Source organism: Rhinatrema bivittatum, chromosome 2 (assembly GCF_901001135.1).
Source record: "Rhinatrema bivittatum chromosome 2, aRhiBiv1.1, whole genome shotgun sequence".
Classification (NCBI taxonomy): Eukaryota; Metazoa; Chordata; class Amphibia; order Gymnophiona; family Rhinatrematidae; genus Rhinatrema; species Rhinatrema bivittatum.
Window position 1 is genome coordinate 41,437,788 of NC_042616.1, and position 20,010 is coordinate 41,457,797.

Below are 20,010 nucleotides of genomic sequence, written 5' to 3' on the forward strand. Positions count from 1 at the left end.
GTGGTTGTCACTATCGATGATGCCTAGTATGAAGATCATTTATAATAATTTCAGCGTCTTCAATCATTTGAGATAATGTTGAGGATGGTTGGTCTTTAGAATTCATGTTATTTGGTGACCCCATCGCAGATTTTGTGTTTGTTCAAAACCCAAGAAAACCAGTCCCCTGAAACCTAGATCCTTACTATTCTTAATTAGGGTATCCCATCTGGAACTAAAAGAAATTGTAACTAGCAGCTAGCCATTTCTGGGATGCTACTTGGAATAAGAAAAACCTTAAGTGTACCTATCACTCTAGCTCTTATCTGAAAAGAAAAGAGCTCGATAATCAGTAGAAACAGATAAGGAGGGCTGCTGGTATGAATCACCCACGCTCATATTCCTTTATAGCACTAGCAGTGACCCCATTCACCCGGCTCCCAGCTCAGACTCAGAGCCCTGTGCTAAAAGCCTATGTCTTTGGCGTTTCAAACTCCATAGCCCCACCTTTTCCAGCTCTGGGCCAGCTCCGGACTACTACAGGGAATAAAAGTACCTTCAGACACAATACTGTTATCCCTTTTACTGCGTAGTCAGGTTATTTATGAATGAAAATACCATCAAAGATGTTGTAAACACCCCTAGGAATTATTATCTGAAGAGAAGAAGGTATTGATATTTTGGATTACCAGAAATTCAGCTGCGAGCTCCATACATTTCTTTGGAATTCCAGTATCCTACAAACATAATAAACCCCTGGACACAACATTAACACACAAACACAAAAACTCTTTCTGCACTTTTGCTGGGTTTTTTTTTTTAATTCTTAATGCTCTAAAAGTACGAGACCCCCTTACATTTATTTAGCCCATTTTCCCTTGTTTCCCACTTAATATTTATTTATTTATACATCTTATATTTCATGATTCACAAAATGTTGATTGCCGATTACAATACAAACATGCAGAATAAAACAAACAAAATCACAACACATTAAAATACAAACTAAAATCAAAAACATTAAAACATAAACAATGCATTTTAATAATTGTCTGCTACAGCAAATTTACCCTCTACACCTAACTGAAGGCCTGCAAAAACAACAAGGCCTTCACCTGCTTTCTAAATTTTAAATAACCGGTCTCATTATATATATCCAAAGACAGAGAGTATCACATTGCTGGAACAGCAAGTGAAATGGTCTTTTATCGAGTAGCTTGGAGCCAGAAATTAGAAACTGATGGCATACTTAATCTCTGAGATGAGGAATGAAGGGAACTGGGCGGAACATGCCAATGAAACTTATCTGCTAAACAGTGGGAATCTACTGTATATATATATATATATATATATATAAAACGCTTTATGTATAAGAATAAACACCTTAAACTGGACATGTTGCAAAATAGGTAACCAATGGATAAACACAGAAAATATACAAACATCACACAACAACCATCATTCATTCAGAGCGACACAGGACATGAACCCAAAAAAAGGGTGACTCAAAAAGAAAGAAAATTCATTATACAGATCTGTTGAAAAGGAAAAAAGCTCAAAAGGTAATGGGCATGAATAAGAGCGCTCCCTTTCTGAAGAGAATAAAAAAACCCCCAAAAAACTTTTGTTCTTGCAGTTTCCGGAAGGAAGGGCGGGGGTGGGGTGGGGGAGAACATCTTCAAATGAGGATGCGTGGTATCTATTCTTTTTTTTTCCTGCAAAATATAAATTCTCACATAAAAAGTTAATTCACTTTTAAATCAAATCACAACGTAACACAGGTACAAACAGCAAAGTTCAAATCTTCAATGTTTCTGGCGCATCTTATTCTAATATATATATATATTTTTTAAACTACACAGACTGTCTATCCAGTTTAAGGTTAGCAGATCTTGTTCTTTTTGAATGCAAGCTGTCTTTCAGAAAACCATGGGTCCGGAGGTATTAGTTCCTGTCTATTTCTTTAAAAGTACATAGTACGTTACAGATCTACCAGACAGCTTTCTTTTTATTCTGTGACTCTTTTCCTAAACAAGTATCCTGCCAAAGAAAATAAGCTAAATATACTGGGGTAGATTTTCAGAGGGTTATGCGCGTACCTTACGCGTGTTACTCCCGAAAACCTGCCTCAAACACCCCCTGTGCGCGCCGAGCCTATCTTGCATAAGCTTCCTTATGCAAGACTGGAACCCTGCCTAATAACATTTAGAAAAAAACTCAAGACCTGGCTTTTCCACCAGGCCTTCTCAGATCTCTCAGTCACACATTAGACGACCGAATACCCTTTTTGAACTATGGATCTCCATACTAACCTCATGTTCGGAATAAGAGCCTACTCTGTCGCTTTAACTGTTGTTATTATCCTAATCACTATGTTCCTTTAGACCTTTCTTTCTAGCAGTCTTTGCTTCCAAGTTTACTACCCTTGTTGAATGTAACTTTGTCCTTCCGTTGTAACTATGGTTTCTGTTATAGTTTCCCCTTTTCGATGTAAACCGACCTGATATGGTTTCTACCACGAAGGTCGGTATAGAAAAAGTGTTAAATAAATAAATAAATAAATAAATAAAATAAGCTTCCGGCGCGCGCAAAGCCCCGGGACACGCGTAAGTCCCGTGGCTTTCCTGGGGGGGGGGGGCGTGTCACAGGCGTAACTTTTGCGACAAAGGTAGGGGGAGTTTAGATAGGGCCGGGGGTGTGGGGGGAGGCGGAAGGAAAATTCCCTCCGAGGCCGCTCCGATTTCAGAGCGGCCTCGGAGGGAACGGAGGCAGGCTGTGCGGCTCGGCGCGCGCAGGCTGCCGATTTTGGGCAGCCTTGCATGCGCGACTCCGGACTTTAATGGATACGCGCATATCTATTGAAATCCCGCGTACTCTTGTTCGCGCCTGGTGCGAACAAGAGTACGCATGTGCGCAACTTTATAAAATCTACCCCACTTTGTCATTCTGTGAATGCCTCTATATCTTTCAGTTCAGCGAGCGTACGCACACAAAAAAACCCTCAGACCATATTACTCTACCCGCAGACTATATTACTCTACCCGCAGACCATATTACTCTACAACAAAATGAGCAGACTGTAATCTTATTGAAGCAGTTAGCGAGACCACACCTACTGCCTTCCACGGCTCAAGACTTCTCTGCTGACTTGCAAATCAGCAAACTTCCAGTATATCACAACTGCACAATTAAACTATGCAACTATCAGTGCAAACTTCCTGAGAGCCATAGTCACATGACCAAGAATTCAGAAAAATGGCAGGAGAGAAACTTCCCTTCCACAGGGATTCTGAACATTTCTATCAGCTCCTTTGTTTTATTACTAATCTTGAGACATTCCCCAATCAACAGATATCACCAAATACATAACCGAGGCCGAACACCCCCAATTTTTAAACCAATACCGAGTTTGGTAAAGAGAAGGCGCAATAAACTGAGTCAGCCAATTCCTTCTTCTGTAAAACTCTGGCAGTGATCTCCAGACCCGCTGGAAAAGAGAATTAGTTACTGAATGTAAAGTCTGGGGAACTTTGGCTTTGCTCTGCCGTATGGCACGTCCTCCATTTATACGTAACAATAAAAAATTAAAAAAAAAATCCACAAAACCTACTTTTCATTGACCCACTTGAGTTTGAGGGACTGGTTCGGGTCTCTGATCAATATTAGATAATGTCCTGTTACGAATGAACACCGTAGCTGAATCTCCAGACTCTCTCTCTCTCTCAACTTGACTTTTCTCTCCCCTCTTCCCTTTATAATTGTAACGGGTTCCCTATCGCTTTTCGCTTCAGTCGAGGATACCGTAATAAGATCGCCACGCTTGTGCGCATAACCTGTTAGCATTAGACTCATGTCCACGGGTAAACGCACCGCTGCGCGTCAATAAAAGCCTACACGAGGGTTGCGCTCTTTACAGAGAGAGGGATGCCCAAAATTCTGCCTGTTCGTCAGTTTCGGCTAGCTCGGACAAGAAAAGTATTGCTTTTTCAACGGTCATTCCAGTTTTTGGAACTTTTCCTTTACGATCTGTGATTATCCGAGTGCATGAAGTCATTCAAAGTAATGCTAAAAACCTATCTTTTTTCAGTTAGCATATTCTCTGCGAGACAAAGGTGGATTTACGCAAAAAGGGAAGGGGGGTTACGCGCGCCGAGTCTATTTTCAAAAGGCATGTATGTTATAAAATCGGGCGTACATTTGTGCGCGCTGGGTAGCGCGCACAAATGTACCCCCGCGCGCGTAAGTTTTAAAATCTGCCCCAAAATCTCAGAACAAAGTGATTATTTGAAGATCTGTTTTCTATGGCAGCAATATATTGTTTGTAGAAATGTCTTTGATTTGCTTGTTGATTACTTTTGCTTCATTACGTGCATTTACCTCTTGCTCACCACCTTGGGGCGTTGGCCGAATATCCGTTTTTAATAAATGAAATGAATTTATGACAGGATACTGGTGCTGGGACGACTACAATTGGATGTTGGCATTCAGGTAAAGGGTGTGAAGGTCTTTTATCCAAAACTGATAAACGTTTCTAGAAAACCTGGTATCCTGGAGGCCTCTCTTGAATGTAAGCTTTAAAAGCCCTGTGCACGCTTCGGTTAGGAGGCGCGTGAATATATGTCGGGCCGGCCTGCACCGAGGAGATTTTAAAATCCAGCCAGAGTACATGCGTATCTCCCACTGTGTGCACAAATAGAGTTTCTCCAAAAGGGGCAGGGCGCGGTCTGGAGAGGGCACGGGCGAGTCGGGGCCTGGCCAAGAAATGGAGCACGTAAATGCTTACACGCACCAGCGCGTGCCGGAGTCCCCTGTAAAGCATAAACTTTACTTCGGCTAAAAATATATAGGCAGATTGGTGTTTGTTTGGGTTTTTTCCCCCCATTTAATCTTTATTCACACAATATCATAACAGGGTTCCATTAGGTTCAAAGCAGAAAAATGCACGTCAACCATGCACCAACTACAAAGACAATGATTTTTCCAATAAAGCAAAATATACATCAAATATATGGGCTTATCCCCACCAGTGTGTGTTTCAATAAAGCTTATCACCCCTCCCAGCCCCCTCCCATACCTTGCCCCATTCTCCCTATCCCACCCACTCTCTCCCTCCATACTTTGCAATATTAGGAGAGGCAACCTAAAACATACGAACTGCTTATAACCCTTATTCCCGGGTCCTCATGCTTGATTTCGTAACCATTCTATACAGGGACCCCGATTTTTCCCCCAAACCCAACCGTTTTGCTGTTAATCTTTCCAGAATAAATACTCGATATCATCTCTGCTTTATGGATCCTAAACTAGATAGATTCGGCGATTGCCACTGATAAGCAGTTTCACCTTTTGGCTGCCAGCAAAACCTGCATAAGCAGTTTATATTCCAATGTGCTCTGAGACCCCCCCCCCGGTATACCTAATAAAAATAACCTCGGCTCACCCTGGCACCAGACTCCCCGACACATCCTTGAATAGCAAGGCAATAGCCTCCCACAGCTGTTGCATCTGTAAGCACTCCCACCCCATAGGTAAAGATTGGTGGGGGTTTTAAAGGATGGGGCTAACAGGGGGGAGGAGAGGCTATTAAACTAGGGGGGGATTGAGAAGTCCTCTCCCTTAACTGGGCGAACCCGGAACGCACTGGGAAAACTGGCAGTAATATCGGTGCTCATCTTTTAAATTTCCCCACTTCATGGGAGAAGCAGTAATTGCGTGTACCCACTTAAAATTGAGCGCACATGTTCTCACAGTCAAGCTATTTTATAACATGCACGCATATACACGCGTGTGTTATAAAATAGCCGCATCCCTGGACACGAGCCAGCAAAGGTACATACAAGTGCGTCCGCGCACCAGTATGAAATTTACTGTCTTTATGTGAGACAATTTATCTTCACTTTAAGTGAGTGAGAATCTTTCATTTATCCGATTTATAGGTGTCTCTCTATATACTGATCATAGAAGTTTGCATCTTGAATGAAAATGACTGGTCTCGGACTTCCTCAATTTCTACTCTGGTTTTCTATTTGCCCAATATATTTCAGACATTATTTGTTTCTCTGTTTTATCTGTCAGTTCACTGAGGAGCTGGGACCAAGATTTCATAACATTCAACAATAACCGAATTGCTGCCGCCCTGTTTTTACTATCCTTGAAGGCTGGGAAGTCTATAATCCTTAGTAATCCTATCCTCCACGTCAGAAAATGATTTTAAGTCTGCTACAACAGATAGATCCCCCATATATTTTTTCCACATGCTGTTGCAATTTCTAGAAGGGAATTTCTCTTGGTTTCTAATTTTAAGTCTGTTGCGTCCGTCGGTCTCGGACGGCTTCGACCCTTGTGCCTCACCTTTCCCTCTGCTCTCCCCGCCAGCCTTGGTAAGATGGCTACCGCCGCGTCTGCAAGCCGCTCTCTCCGGCGTCCCCGGAACGGCTATGGCAAAGCCTCACGCCATGTTTCTCCTAAGGCCCTCCTAGGGTGCGAGCGCGCACGCCACCCACGTCTTTATCCACGTCATGGCAGGAACCTCGTGGGGCGTCCCCCTCGAGTGACGTCACGCCATCCGGGTATTTAGCCTATGCTTGTTTGCTGGCTCATTGAGTTAGCAAGGATCGTGAATGGATTGGACTCGTCCGGTCTAAGCTTCTCTCCCGCTTCCGTGCTGCCGCTGGAAGCTCTCTCTGCCCATCGGGGTACTCATCTAACCTGGGTACCCGCTCCTCGGGGGCTCTTTTCTTTCTTTCAGGTGCCTTACTGGGATGAAGGCAGGCTATGGCCAGGGGTGGCAAAGATGAAGGCAGACCAACGTCAGAGGTGGCAGAGATGAAGGCAGAGTTGAAGGCAGGCTATGGTCAGAGCTGAAGGCAGGCTATGGTCAGAAGTGGCAGAGATGAAGGCAAGCTATGGTCAGAGATGAAGGCAGGCTATGGTCAGAGATGAAGGCAGGCTATGGTCAGAAGTGGCAGAGATGAAGGCAAGCTATGGTCAGAGATGAAGGCAGGCTATGGTCAGAGATGAAGGCAGGCTATGGTCAGAGATGGCAGAAATGAAGGCAGATTTGAAGGCAGGCTATGGTCAGAGATGAAGGCAGGCTATGGTCAGAGGTGGCAGAGATGAAGGCAGGCTATGGTCAGAGATGGCAGAGATGAAGGCAGACTATGGTCAGAGGTGGCAAAGATGAAGGCAGGCTATGGTCAGAGGTGGCAGAGATGAAGGCAGAGTTGAAGGCAGGCTATGGTCAGAGATGGCAGAGTTGAAGGCAAGCTATGGACAGAGATAGCAGAGATGAAGGCAGAGTTGAAGACAGGCTATGGTCAGAGATAGCAGAGTTGAAGGCAGGCTATGGTCAGAGGTGGCAGAGATGAAGGCAGAGTTGAAGGCAGGCTATGGTCAGAGGTGGCAGAGATGAAGGCAGGCTATGGTCAGAGATGGCAGAGATGAAGGCAGGCTATGCCCAGAGGTGGCAGAGTTCACTCAGAGCAACTTTGAAGGTCAGGCTGGTTCAGCAAACAAGAGAAGAGAAGAATCGAAAGGCAAGGACGAGCAATGCAGGCAGAAGCAGAGCAGGGCAGATATGGGCAGGACTGGAATGGAGGCAGGAATCGGAAACCAGGCAAGCAGATAAGTAGAGACAGGAGACAGGAACAAGACAAAGCCTAGGCAGAGGTATCCAGAAGGACCTGTCGCTGAGGCACCACACTGAACTCCATTATATTCAGGAAGAGTGGTGATGTCATTAGCCAGCTCCCACAGGAAGTCCTGAATGCAGGATCTATGTAAAGGCTCAGAAGCTGCATTCAATTTCCCAGTTAGAGCCACTGGATGCAGCAAGGTGCCAGGAGCTATGTCAGAGCTGCCTGCAATCAGGCGTTGCATAATTCTTTTGCATTATTAATTCTTTTCAGGTATTCAAAAGAGTGTACCACAGTAACGTTGTTAATGGCAGCAAAGACCAAAATGGTTCATCCAGTCTGCCCAGCAAGCTGCTTAAGATAACGACTGCTACTCTGTGCAAATTACCTCCGTGCCTTCCATATAAACCGGGCTTAAAAGAGATTACTCCATTTCTTCATTTACATTCTCTAGCCACTAAGGATCCTCTGTTTGTCTCATGCCCTTCTGAATTCCATTACCATTCTTGTCTTCACAACCTCTTCTGGGAGGACATTGCATGATCCACCACCCTTTTCCCGTGAATAAAAATTCCGTCCTTGGAGTTTCATATCATGACTGCTAGTTTTACAGCTTCCCTTCCATTAAACAGACAGCTTGAATTTTGTACATCATTAACTCCTTTCAGGTATTTGTATTTAAAAACCTGGATCATCTCTCCTCTCCTCCAGGGAATACACACATTTAGGTCTTGCAGCCTCATCTCATAAGTCTTCTGGTGCAGACCCACACCATTTTGGTTATTCTTCTCTGGACCACTTTCATTCTGCCCTTATCCTTTCTGAGATGTAGTATCTAGAAGTGATCACTAGGCATGTGCAGATTCAAAAAACTTCATTTTGGTTTGTTTATTTATTTTGTAGGTCGCAGTCATTTCTTTGGTTCATTTCAAACAAAACAAAAATGTTTATTCTTTTTATTTGTTCACCATTACAGTCAATACGGGAAGCAATGTAGCCTATTTTGGGCTCTCAAATTGGGTTTTTCTAATGATTTCAAATGAAACTGGAAGGTAGACATCACCAGAAGAGGTAAGGCATGCAAACACATCAAGACTATGTTAAAGTGGTACTAAATGTGGCATGAAGAGCTCAAGGATCCACAATGGGGAAAACCGCTACCAAGCAGCGGCAGGAGTTCTGCAAGGCACTGTCAGAGGAGCAAAGCAACACAATGAATGGTCAGAACATCCCCAGGCTCCAAATGTGGGGCAAAGGCCACTAATAGTGGCATGAAATCCCCCCCCCCCCTCCAGGCTGTAAAGAGGGGCAAAGGTGTACTAAGTGTAGCCAGAACAGCTCAAGGCACCATGAAGGAATGCAGTGGGTGATCCTCAAGGGAGGAAAAGATGGCTGTCAATAAGGACTATGATTCCAAGAATATCTAAAGACAGAGGCTGGTTTTGATGACAGACAGGAGAGATGACCTTGAAGGTGGAGCCCGAGGTAAGGGCAGCAGGGATTCCCAGCATACTAGTTATATGTGCAACTGATATGCTGACTCAAGAAGAGAGAGAGAAGAGCGGTAGAAAGTTGGATTCTCATTAGTCTGAATGCTGGACCTTATAAAACCTGGTAAAAGGATAACAAAACTAAGTTTTTTCCACTTTTTGAAATTACAAATTCAATGGAAAAAATTATAAACGGTGAGTTTGTTTCATTCTGGAATTGTCTGCTACAATTAAAGAAGCAGGGATTACAAATCTTGAGTGGGTTTTACCTTGACTTAAATGCTACTCTACTAAGAGCAAGGAGAGGAGAAAAGGAAGAGGCGAGCTCCTCAGAATCCTGAACTTGGCCTTATTACAGCAGAAAAACCCCTAAGGTAGTGATAGAGGGTGAAATTAACTGAAAGAGTGTCATAAAGATCCCAAAGCATCATGGGAGGTGCAAAGCAGCCACCCAGGCTAGCAAGAACACCAAAGGATCCAAATGAGAGCAAAGGGCACCAACCAAACTGGTAGAAAGCCCTATTGGTAGAAAGCCCTAGGCAGGGAGAAGCCAGAGGACATCTTTGGAGGAGGCATGATGTAATTTCCATATGGCATCATAGGGTAAAGGAGCTGGCTGTTCAGGCTTGGAGTTGGTCTTCACTGGAGGATAAGATGCTACTGACTAGAAACTTTTTAGCCACTAGCCATTTAATATCCTGTGATTCTTCTGAATCAGTTTTTGCAAATACTGCCTTCATTACCTTAGAAGCAGTAATCATGGAGGAACACGATTCTGGTTCAGGATGCTGCACTTCTGCAGCCTTTGCCTTTTGCTGTGGTATAATGCATCAAAATGGCGCCGACGGCCCTTTGCCCTCACTATGTCACTGGGACCGACCGCTGCTATTGGTCGGTCCCAGTGACATAGTGAGGGCAAAGGGCCGTCGGCGCCATTTTGATTACTGGCAGCCGACGGCCCACGCCCTGGAGATCATTCCTGGACCGCTCCTGGACCCCCACTGGACCACCAGGGACGTTTGGCAGGTCTTGGGGGGGTCAGGAGGGTGGGGGGTTGTAGGAAATTAAGTCGGCAGGTCTTGGGGGGGGGGTCAGGAGGGTGGGGGGTTGTAGGAAATTAAGTCGGCAGGTCTTGGGGGAGTCGGGGGGGGGTTTGTTAGATTTTTGTTTGGGTTTTTTTTTTATATTCGCTCCATAAGACGCACATACATTTTCCCCCCACTTTTGGGGGAAAAAAAGTGCGTCTTATGGAGCGAAAAATACGGTAATTAAATTCCTTCTGAAAATCCAAATACAATAAATCAACCATCTCACTTTTATTTCCAAGGTTCTTAACACCTTCAAATCAAGCAGAATAAACGAGTCTCACGACCTTGTCTGCATTACATTCTGTTTCCATTTTTTCAGACACTGGATTGGTGGGTCCAGCACTAAATGCTCTGGGATAGACTCCTGGAGTCCCTGGATTGCCTTAGGGATTTGGGTTTGGAAGGGGACTTCCTATGTGACTGATGCCTGTAACAGAAACCTGTCTCACCCATTCAGAATCCGGACCTTGCTCTGATCACTGTGTAGCCACAGAAAGTAAACCTTTTCCAGTGGAAGTGAAGTTACAGAACAAGCGATCATGATAGGAGGTTCTGACGAGGCAGACTCAAGAGGGAATAAGGAAATATTTCTCCACGGAAATGGTGGATACATGGAATGGCTTCCCAGGGGAAAGGGGTAAAGACCAAAATAGTACAAATCAAGAAAAGGATCTTCTGTTCTGATTACATCCTAATAATGAAGAAGAGAAAACAAAGCTGGAGATTACCTGGGGTCTGTGGCATCATAAAAGGAAGTGAATCAGGCAGACTACATGGGTCTTATGCTCATCATATTCCAGGTTTCTATTTTTCAGACCCTGGCTTGATGGGTCCACTCCGAAATGTGTTGTGACAGAAACCTGTAGTTCTCAGATGTTCTTAAGGCTTTGGGTGTCTGGATTTGGGAAAGGAACATCTTAAGTGATGGGTGCCTGTAACAGAAACCCTTTGAGTGATTAGAGAGCTCTCCAGAGGAGCTGGTGAAGGGGTCTCTGCAGTTCCCAGCTGCTCCTTCCACTCTTCCTCTCAGCAGTTTTACCCCGGTCCCTCTTATTCCTGAACTCACCTGAGCAGCTGCTTCTCCCAGTTCCTCTTTCCTCTGATCCCGGCTCATCCCTGATGTACGGATCTTCCCCTCGTTCAATGCAGGATATGATATCAGGGGTGATGGTCGGAGAGCCTGTTCCTGGGGTAAGAACACTGCATTAGGTTTCCCATAATCACTCTGGTTGTGATTCCCCCACATTTAGGACTTAGAAACATTTCCAACATGATGAACATCACCAACTTCAGTGAAGAAAAGTATTTAAATCCTCAGTTAAACAGAAACCATTTCCAGGCCCTTCATGTCCCACAAAAGTCTATAGAAAATACCATAAGAGATCCTCAATCAGAAAACCATAGACCAAAAGCAAATTGAATCTCTCTAAGTTGTAAAATGGCTTCATTCCCTTTACAGCAAATACTTCTTATTCAGCACTTCCCTACACATTCCCAACTTTGCCCAAATTTGATAACCCCCCACTCACACTAATAAACATCCCCATAATTGGTGCCTTCCATTCACAACATTAATCCCTCCTCCATTGGATCTTAAATCAAACCCAAGTAGAGTTGGCCAGAAGCTGAGGTGCCATCCTAAACCTGTTATGGTCATTCTGGTTTGGCTCAGATTTGTAGGGTCCTTGGCCAGTGGAGAGTCTTTTCTTAGGTTTGCCACTAGACACAGATCAATCCTGAGAGGTTAATCCAGTTCTGATTATCCCCTATTGGTCCTATAGTGTCGTATTTCTAATGTATCTAGGACACAGGGCTACCAGTACAACCAGTTCTTTTACTCAACTGGTTATACATCTCCCTAAGTGCTCTAGAATTCCTTTGTTGCCCTATTGTTCTACCTTCAGACCACCCCAAAATCTCTCTCCTGCTTGGTGCATATCAGTTTCTCACACCTCTCATCACCTACTATTTCCTTGGTTTTCTGCTCCCCAAATACACGAGTCTTCATTTTTTTGCATTGAATCTTAGCTGCCAAGCACTTTCACCTTGCCTCAAAACTTTCCCTCCTCCTCTTATCTTTCTCCCTGTAGTTTCCTACTTCTCCTTATACTTCCAGTCCAATCACAACCAAGACTGGGATCCGGCATCATAAGCCTTCATGTGAAACTAACCAGTGCACTTGTTTTCGACCAGTGACCCTAGGCTCCCATGATTGTGGGGTAGCAGGAGAAACCTCATAATTAGCTTGTTGCTGCATAACTGACAACCTGCCACAGAATCAACATTCCTGATAGTTTTCAAACCCCCTTAATTCAATCTTTTGAGGAAATCTGCAGGGTGACTGCCTGCCTTCAGTCTCTGATCCTGCCCCTGCTCCTCCCCTCACAAACAGCCTCCAAGGAACCCTCTCCTCCTGTTGTCCATCCCCTTCCTCCTGTCCTGAAGGGAAAAGTGGGGTGTTGAAGTTGGAGTGGACAGAGAAAAGCACTCAAAGCCTCTTAAATCCTTATCAAAGCTGATTTTGATACAGTTCCTGGATGGAATGATATCCCTTTAGAAACATTTCATTTTTATACAAAAGCACTTGCACCTGAACATGTGGTCAACCAGAAACCTGCTACAAAGTCCTGGATGTGTTTTTTGGAAGTCTGAGCTGCTGGCATCCCACAGTATGGCAAGGAGGGCATTAATTTCAACTCACCGAAGCCTTGATGACTTGCACCACTGAACCCCTTTTTGGGTCTGTTACCAGGTGCCCAGTACATGCACACAGGACAAAGTGCTGATGCAGAGGGCATTTTTTAGCATACATAAACTGATATACTCAGAAAGCCAAGGACTTGCTGAAGAAAATATAAAAAAGTATGGTTGCACTACTTTAATTCAAACTAAAATGATATTTCACAGTTAAAAGTTTGTAACATACGTCTACTTGATATATAGTTGATTTTTGTACTTGGTACATTTTGTATTTGTCTATAGTTAAAATATTGTTTAAACACACAAAAAACCCCAAAATGTTTCTCAACAAAAAACTGACTTTTTTTGGATAGTCAGAGATGTGAATCTTTATGCCAAATTATGCAACTCGGCCACGTAACCGCTGCAGAATTTTGAAAACTTTCCCAGAGAATTTGCTAACACTTGCCAGTTTCCATTCCTCTAGGTCTAATCTTTGGTGGCTTAAGAGGTCCTTGGCAACCGTCACTGGGGTGCCTCTGCTTGCCGAGGGCGCCATCGCTGTCGGTGCCTTGTGCAGCCTTGAAAGGGCTGCACAGGGCCTAGTGGCCTAGATTGCTGATACATTGGTGGCCTGTCTAGCTTATACTGCATATACTCCTTCAGCCTGGTTTTTTTTTCCCCAAACATCTTTATTGGGTTTTGAGACAATGGGCCATATTAAACACAATCACCACAACAATATCAATAACAATGCTTAATATATTGTAGAATATAGTTATTCTACAATATATTAAGCCGTCCTTGTTTCTTTTCTTCCCCTTCCACCCACCCTCTTCTCTCCACATTAATTACAACACAATTGCTGTTCTTAACTCCTCGTTATCTAACCACAACCTATTTAGTAAATTCAATTATGAACTAAAATTAAGGCTATCGAATGTTTATTTCCTGGCTAATTTGTAGCCATTTTCATAATCTTCTCTCAATCTTCTGCAAATCGGGGTAATACAAATTCACCAAGTACCTATATGCAAGCTGCTAGACAAATGTATCCCGCCTTCTTCTCTTCTGGGTTTGCCAACACCTGCAAAGCCCGTTAATTATAAATTAAAGTATTGTAGTTCTCACCCTTGGGAGAGAGAAGCTATAAAGTCTTGCCAAATCTCCAACATACTTTATACTTTTTGTTTGAAAGATGTTTTTGCAGTAAAGGTATTCAAAGGTCAGTAGTTCAATCTTACTCGACTCCCAGTGGGCGAGTGCCGGGCCTTTCCTCCCATTTCAAGTAGATAAAATTGTTTTTTTGTTTTTTTTAGCTACTAAGCTAGCCTTGTCTAAAAATAATCTTTTGTTTGCTCCTAAGTGCCGATGGATAACTCCATAGTTGCAAAAAGCCATACCAAAGGTTCAGTCAGAAGGGTTAAATTGAGCCAATTCTTTCCCCCCCCCAGAATTTTTGAACTTCGGGGCAGCTCCAAAACTATGTCAGTTGGCTCTCAGTTCACCCTTCATATTTTACACAGATTGCAGTATCGCAAATCCTAGCCTTATAAGCTCGATCTTGCATTAGGAAGGCTTGATATAGAAATTTGTATTGTGTGACCCTCACTGCAACATTTTTCTGTAACTTCATGCAAATATTTGAAAGAGTCATGAAATTCTACTCTTGACAAAGTGAAGCTAGGCCACGAACTCCACTTGGAAAAGATCCCGGCAAACTCATCACAAACATTTATACTATTCAATGTCTTGTTAAATTTGGCACAAGACTTTTTCCCCCTGTCTTGTCACCTAACAGTGCTTCTTTTCATTTTCATCTGTCATCTAATCCTGGATTACCTTTACCAAGTTCTAAAGCCTAATGCTTTAAATGTAAGTATGCAAAGAACTCTTTATGTGGTAAGGAGCAGCATTCTCGAAGCTCTTGAAAACTATGCATCACGTTTGTATTACCAATAAAAAGTTGTTGAATTTGTTTGAGTCCTTTCATGTTATCCAAACCCGGGGGAAATTGCGGATTCCCACAAATAGAAATAAGAGAGGATGTACTTGGTGTGTTAATCTACAAAGAAAAAGGCCAAGCTTTCCTACATGAGTTAATCAATCTTCAACCTATTTTTAAAGGAGGCTCCCTTAAAGCTAGTCCTGCCCTCGTCTTCTGGCAACCTCTGAGGCTTGGATTCTCCTTAGCTTTTGACCAAAGTCTCTAGGTCTTCCCCGAATAGGCATTCACCCTTAAAGAGGGAGTCTGCCCAACCTCACCCATAAGTCCAAATCCTCTGCCCAGTTCTTCAACCATAACAACCACCTGGCCACTGTCGTGGATACCAGCTGTTTGGCTGAAGACCTTACTAAATCATGCATAGTGAACGCTATGAAGGCTTCCACTAACTCTAGTCATGTTGTATGCACCTTGCTCGACTGTGATGTCTCTGGATCCTCACTGTTACATCCATCTGAGCACAAATAGCTGCCTGAAGAGACAGGCTAGCTATACTTTAAATGATCTTTTCAAAGTGGATTCAACCTTCCTCTCCCAAGGATCCTTAAGTGCTGCTCTGCCTTCAACCGGGATTATGGTTCTCTTAGTTAGCGCTGCTACCACTGCGTCTGCTTTAGACAGATGGCATAATTGCTCCTTCTTTTGTTGAGGGGAAATATGATACAGAGGTCTATAAAATAATAATAAGTGGAGTGGAATGGGTAAACATGCATCAGTTGTTTACGCTTTCAAAAAGTACAACGGCTAGGGGACATTCAATGGCGTTACTAGGTGATTCATCTAAGACAAACAGGAGGAAATATTTTTTTTACTCAACGCATAATTAAACTCTGGAATTTGTCGCCGGAGAATATGGTGAAAGCTGTTGGCGTGGCTGGGTTTAAAAAAAGGTTTAGACTATTTCCTGGGGGGAAAAAAGGTCCCATAAACCATTATTAAGATGGACTTGGGGGAAATCCAATGCTAATCCCTGTGATAAACAGCATAAGATCTATCTACCTACCTTTGGGTTCCTGCCAGGTACCTGTGACCTAAATTGGCCGCTGTTGGAAAAAGGATACTGGGTTTGATGGACCTTTGGTCTAACCCAGTGGGCAAATCTGGATTTGACCACTGCCATTCCACGCCCAGCGTTTCCAAATTATTGCTGAGTGCACCAGAAGCGCCTTAGAGGGCTTCCCGCCTGGGACCTTCCTCTTTAGGATGCTCTTCCTCTTAGCCACCAGTTGTGCTAGTTCTTCACTTCTGCTGCCTCCTCTGCCTTCGCTTTCGGCTCTGCTTTTGTCGGGAATCTGTGAGGGATTATACTTCCTCTTCCAAGGGCAAGCATTGCTTTGATTGCAACTTTGGTCTTTTTTGCTCGAGGGGGGTGGGGGGTGGGCGGCCTGCTCCCTAGAGTCAATGCCAACCTTTTCCTGCTGCCTTCACTTTGCTTTCATTTTAGAAAAAGCTTCATGCACCACCAGGACAAAGTCAGAGGTAAAGTCCGGCTCCTCTCCTTTCTGAGCCCAGTGCCTCCCCCGACCTTGCTGTACCCTCTGCCAGCGAGAAATCCCATGCGGCTGAGGGGGTGCCTGGAGCGGTTTCCTTTTTCCAGCAACACCAAGGATGCCTTGCGGGGGGGGGGGTCCCTGGAGCTCAGCGGTGTTTGCTTTAACCGCGGGCCTTTCCCTCTCCTTTTGGCGCATTTGTCTCCACAGCATCACAGCTCCTGCCTGCAAAGGGAGTCAGCCATGGAAGCAACGCGGCAAGCCCCAACCATTTCCTCCCATGCTCCATACCTTCAGGAAAGCAGGGGCGGTGCTCCAGCAAGAGCTGATTTTTTTTAGGCTGAGTCTCCGTTGCAGGCCGCAGACTGCACATTGCAAGCACAGCTCTCTTTTATTCCTTTTTTTTTTTTTTGCAATATCCTTAAAGGGGTAGTTCCACAATTGTCTTACTGTGCTAGAGAAATACAGGGAACTCAGTCTTGTTTGCCCTGGAGGAGGGAAGAACAGCCACCCTGCTAACCAACATCCCAGAAGTTTAATCCCCTTTCAGCCAAGGTCTCCCTTGGAGAAAGGTGGCCTATCTAGGAGACTGTGTCCCCAATAGCCTACTACTTTCACCTTCCTGCTGTATCACGTGCACCTACCATCCTGCTGGAGGCGGAGAACTACTGACACCTTCCCCTGTTACACCAGGCTATATAGGGAAGGATGACGGGACAAAACAGATTGTACTCTGCCTCTATCTGCTGACAGAGGAGATGAATCCTACTTCTCTGGACTGGTCTGGCAAGGAAGATAAAACCTGCTATGTGTACATCAGATTTCTTTGCGGTGCTTTTGTCTAAATAAAGAGGGACCTGCAAAATGAATGAGTCTGTAGTTTATATAATCAGAGGCTTAGAACCGGATATCTGTGCAATTTATTTCAGACTATCATTCTCTGCTGCCACCTCTGTCTGATGTGCAGATTATTAAAGGAGACCTGCTTGCTACATGGACTACAGCGTGCAGTGTTAAAGGAGACCTGTCCTTTCCCCACGACCATAATTTCGCAACCATCCAAAAATGATTTTTCCATTTTACAAGATTTTATTCAAATCCAACAGACATGGAAATAACAGACCAATAACCTCACTGACGCCGCCACGAGTGTCATCCAGTCTACCCTCATTATAACTCACCAAATGTGTCCTTCATCGGGAGTGATGCAGTAGCCTAATAGTTAGAGCAGAAGCTAGAGAAGCCAGGGTTCAAATCTCACTGCCACTCCTTGTGACTTTGGGCAAGTCTCTTTACCTTCCACTTCCTCAAGTATAAACTGAGATTGCAAGGCCCTCTGGGGACAGAGAAATACCTACGGTTCCTGCATGTAATCGGTTTTCCAGTGCCTGACCAGTCATGAAAGGCGGAATACAAATTTTATGAAAAGAAAATCCATTCTATCCTCACTATAACCCCCCACTAATTACAGCCACATTCATTCTAATCCCTCACTATAACCACTGGCAGCTCAGAGATAGATTCTGCGGCAAGAAGCAGAAACCTCTGTGGCAAAGGTTCTGACATTAGGCAGTATATTTCAATGAAATCGCATGCATTTGCACATTAAATGTACATTTTGCTTTGTTATAAAATAGTAACATAGTAAATGACTGAAAAAAAAAAAAAAAGAACAAAATGGCCCATCCAGTCTTAATTAAAAAGGGAATTTTTTTTGACTGTTCTTTAGGTTCATGGTCAATTTTTGTTGAAAGACAGTAGAGAAGGATGCAAGAAAAAAAGTGATCACCACAGGAATAGGATCTTAAGGAAGGGGGACTGACTGTAAAGGTGGGACACAGGGTCAGAGATTGAGGAAAGGAATGGGGGAGAAAGGGCAGGAGTAAGCAATAGCTGAACTGGGGATGAATGAGGGAGAAAGAGGGAGATGGAAGGTCTTTCAGAGGAAAAAAGAGGAAGCGGAAGATTCAGAGATGGGGAAGAAAGGGCTAGGATGTGGGGAGAAAGAAGAGGGAGGGGACTAGATAGGCCGGATAAGTCTTTTCTGACATCACCTTTCTATGTTTCAGAAAGATTCGGAGAGGGAGGGCAGGGATGGAGAACGAGAGGAGAGTGAAATGGGGTATCCCTTCCCTTTCACACATTTCCCAGTGCCCGTCCTCTCTCTCTCACACACACACTCCCACCCCCTGGCGATCCATCTCCCTCTCTCATGCAAACACATACCCCAGTGCAATCCTCATATCTCTCTCACACACACACTCCCACTAGCGATCCATCTCCCTCTCTCATGCAAACACATGCCCCAGTGCCCACCCTCGCCCCAGTGCAATCCTCATCTCTCTCTCTCACACGTACACTACTGTGCCAATCGCCCCTCTCTCACATACGCCTCTAACTTGGCAATAATCCCCCCCCAGCATATACAAAACACTTCCCCTGCACCAGTCCTTCCTCTGTCTCATACTCAGATGTTACCTGGGCCTTATCCCCTCCCCTCTCCTCATATAGCCAGGATTATAGCTATCACTACACCAAGAAGCAACCTAATCACTGCAGTATTTTCTCACTTTTTTACCAAATTACACGGGGAAACCCTCGCATTCAAATTTGGGTTTTTTTTTTACATGATGACCCTGGGTGGGGAGGGCGCCAATAATAATGCAAAATTGTTCCTTACCCACTGCAATCAGGCTCTCAAAATTCTCCATCATCACATCCTTGTAAAGCTCCTTCTGCTGTTCTTCTAAATCCTCCCACTCCTCCTGGGAGAAATAGACGGCGATGTCCTCGAAGGTTACCGGGCACTGAAACACAAACCAGAAACACCCTCAGCACCTTCTGCCTCCCCTCCATCAGGCTCAGCAGGGCAGGGGGAGAGCCTTCTGGGTGAGTATAAATCACAATCCCATAACAGAGTCCCAGAGCAGGATTATAGCAACTGGAAGCAAGCCGTTCACAGAACACGGGGTAACAAACCCCACTTTGTGGGATGCCTGCTGTCTCTCCTTACACTCAAAAAAAGGTCCCAAAGTGCCTTTCCTGAACCCCAGGTCTGCTCGGGGTCCTATTAAAGTCAGGGCTGACTCTGCAGTGTCCCAGGTTAGAAAGCTGCAGCAGGATCTGTACAGAGAGGGCAGGAAGGTGGGGGCAATCTCCTACCTGAGCAGAAGCTCCTGCAGGCATTTTCCTCTCTGCTTTTCTGCTTTCAGGATTAGAAATGAACTGGGGGCTCTTTCTCGCGCTGGGGCAGAGCTGAGCATCTGCCTCTTGCAGTGCAGCTCAGGGGCTGTTACAGAGGCAGGAGCAGCAGGAAAAGAAGAGCAGAAGCTGAGATTTGGGACTGACGGACTCTGGTTTCCAGCTGTTAAATCTCCAAATAAAAGGACAAGAAAAGACTCTTTGTGTGTCTCTCTGTCTCCTTTGCAAGGCAGCTTCTAATCTCTTCTTATTGAACGCAGACTGATGACATCACACAGGGGGGGCTGGAAGGTGGGGAAAGGAGTGATGTGTTTGGATTGATCCTCTCTTTGTGTATTGGGAATCAAATTTTGTTATGTTTTAACATAGAAACATAGAAATGACGGCAGAAGAAGACCAAACGGCCCATCCAGTCTGCCCTGCAAGCTTTCGCACTTTTTTTTT

General features: G+C 44.4%; 1 protein-coding gene across 1 annotated transcript in view; it reads right to left on the reverse strand.

Annotated features, from left to right (window-relative positions):
• Window positions 1–19,800, reverse strand: part of LOC115083196 (gastrula zinc finger protein XlCGF26.1-like) — a 29,012-nt gene extending 9,212 nt beyond the window's left edge. Inside the window, exons 1-3 of the mRNA XM_029587002.1 lie at window positions 19,528–19,800; window positions 19,046–19,172; window positions 11,258–11,377 (exon numbers count right to left, since the gene is read on the reverse strand). Coding sequence (XP_029442862.1) covers window positions 11,258–11,377; window positions 19,046–19,172; window positions 19,528–19,551 — 271 coding nt within the window. The 5' untranslated portion in view covers window positions 19,552–19,800. The remainder of the gene's footprint in view (window positions 1–11,257; window positions 11,378–19,045; window positions 19,173–19,527) is intronic.
• Window positions 19,801–20,010: the final 210 nt, after the last annotated feature.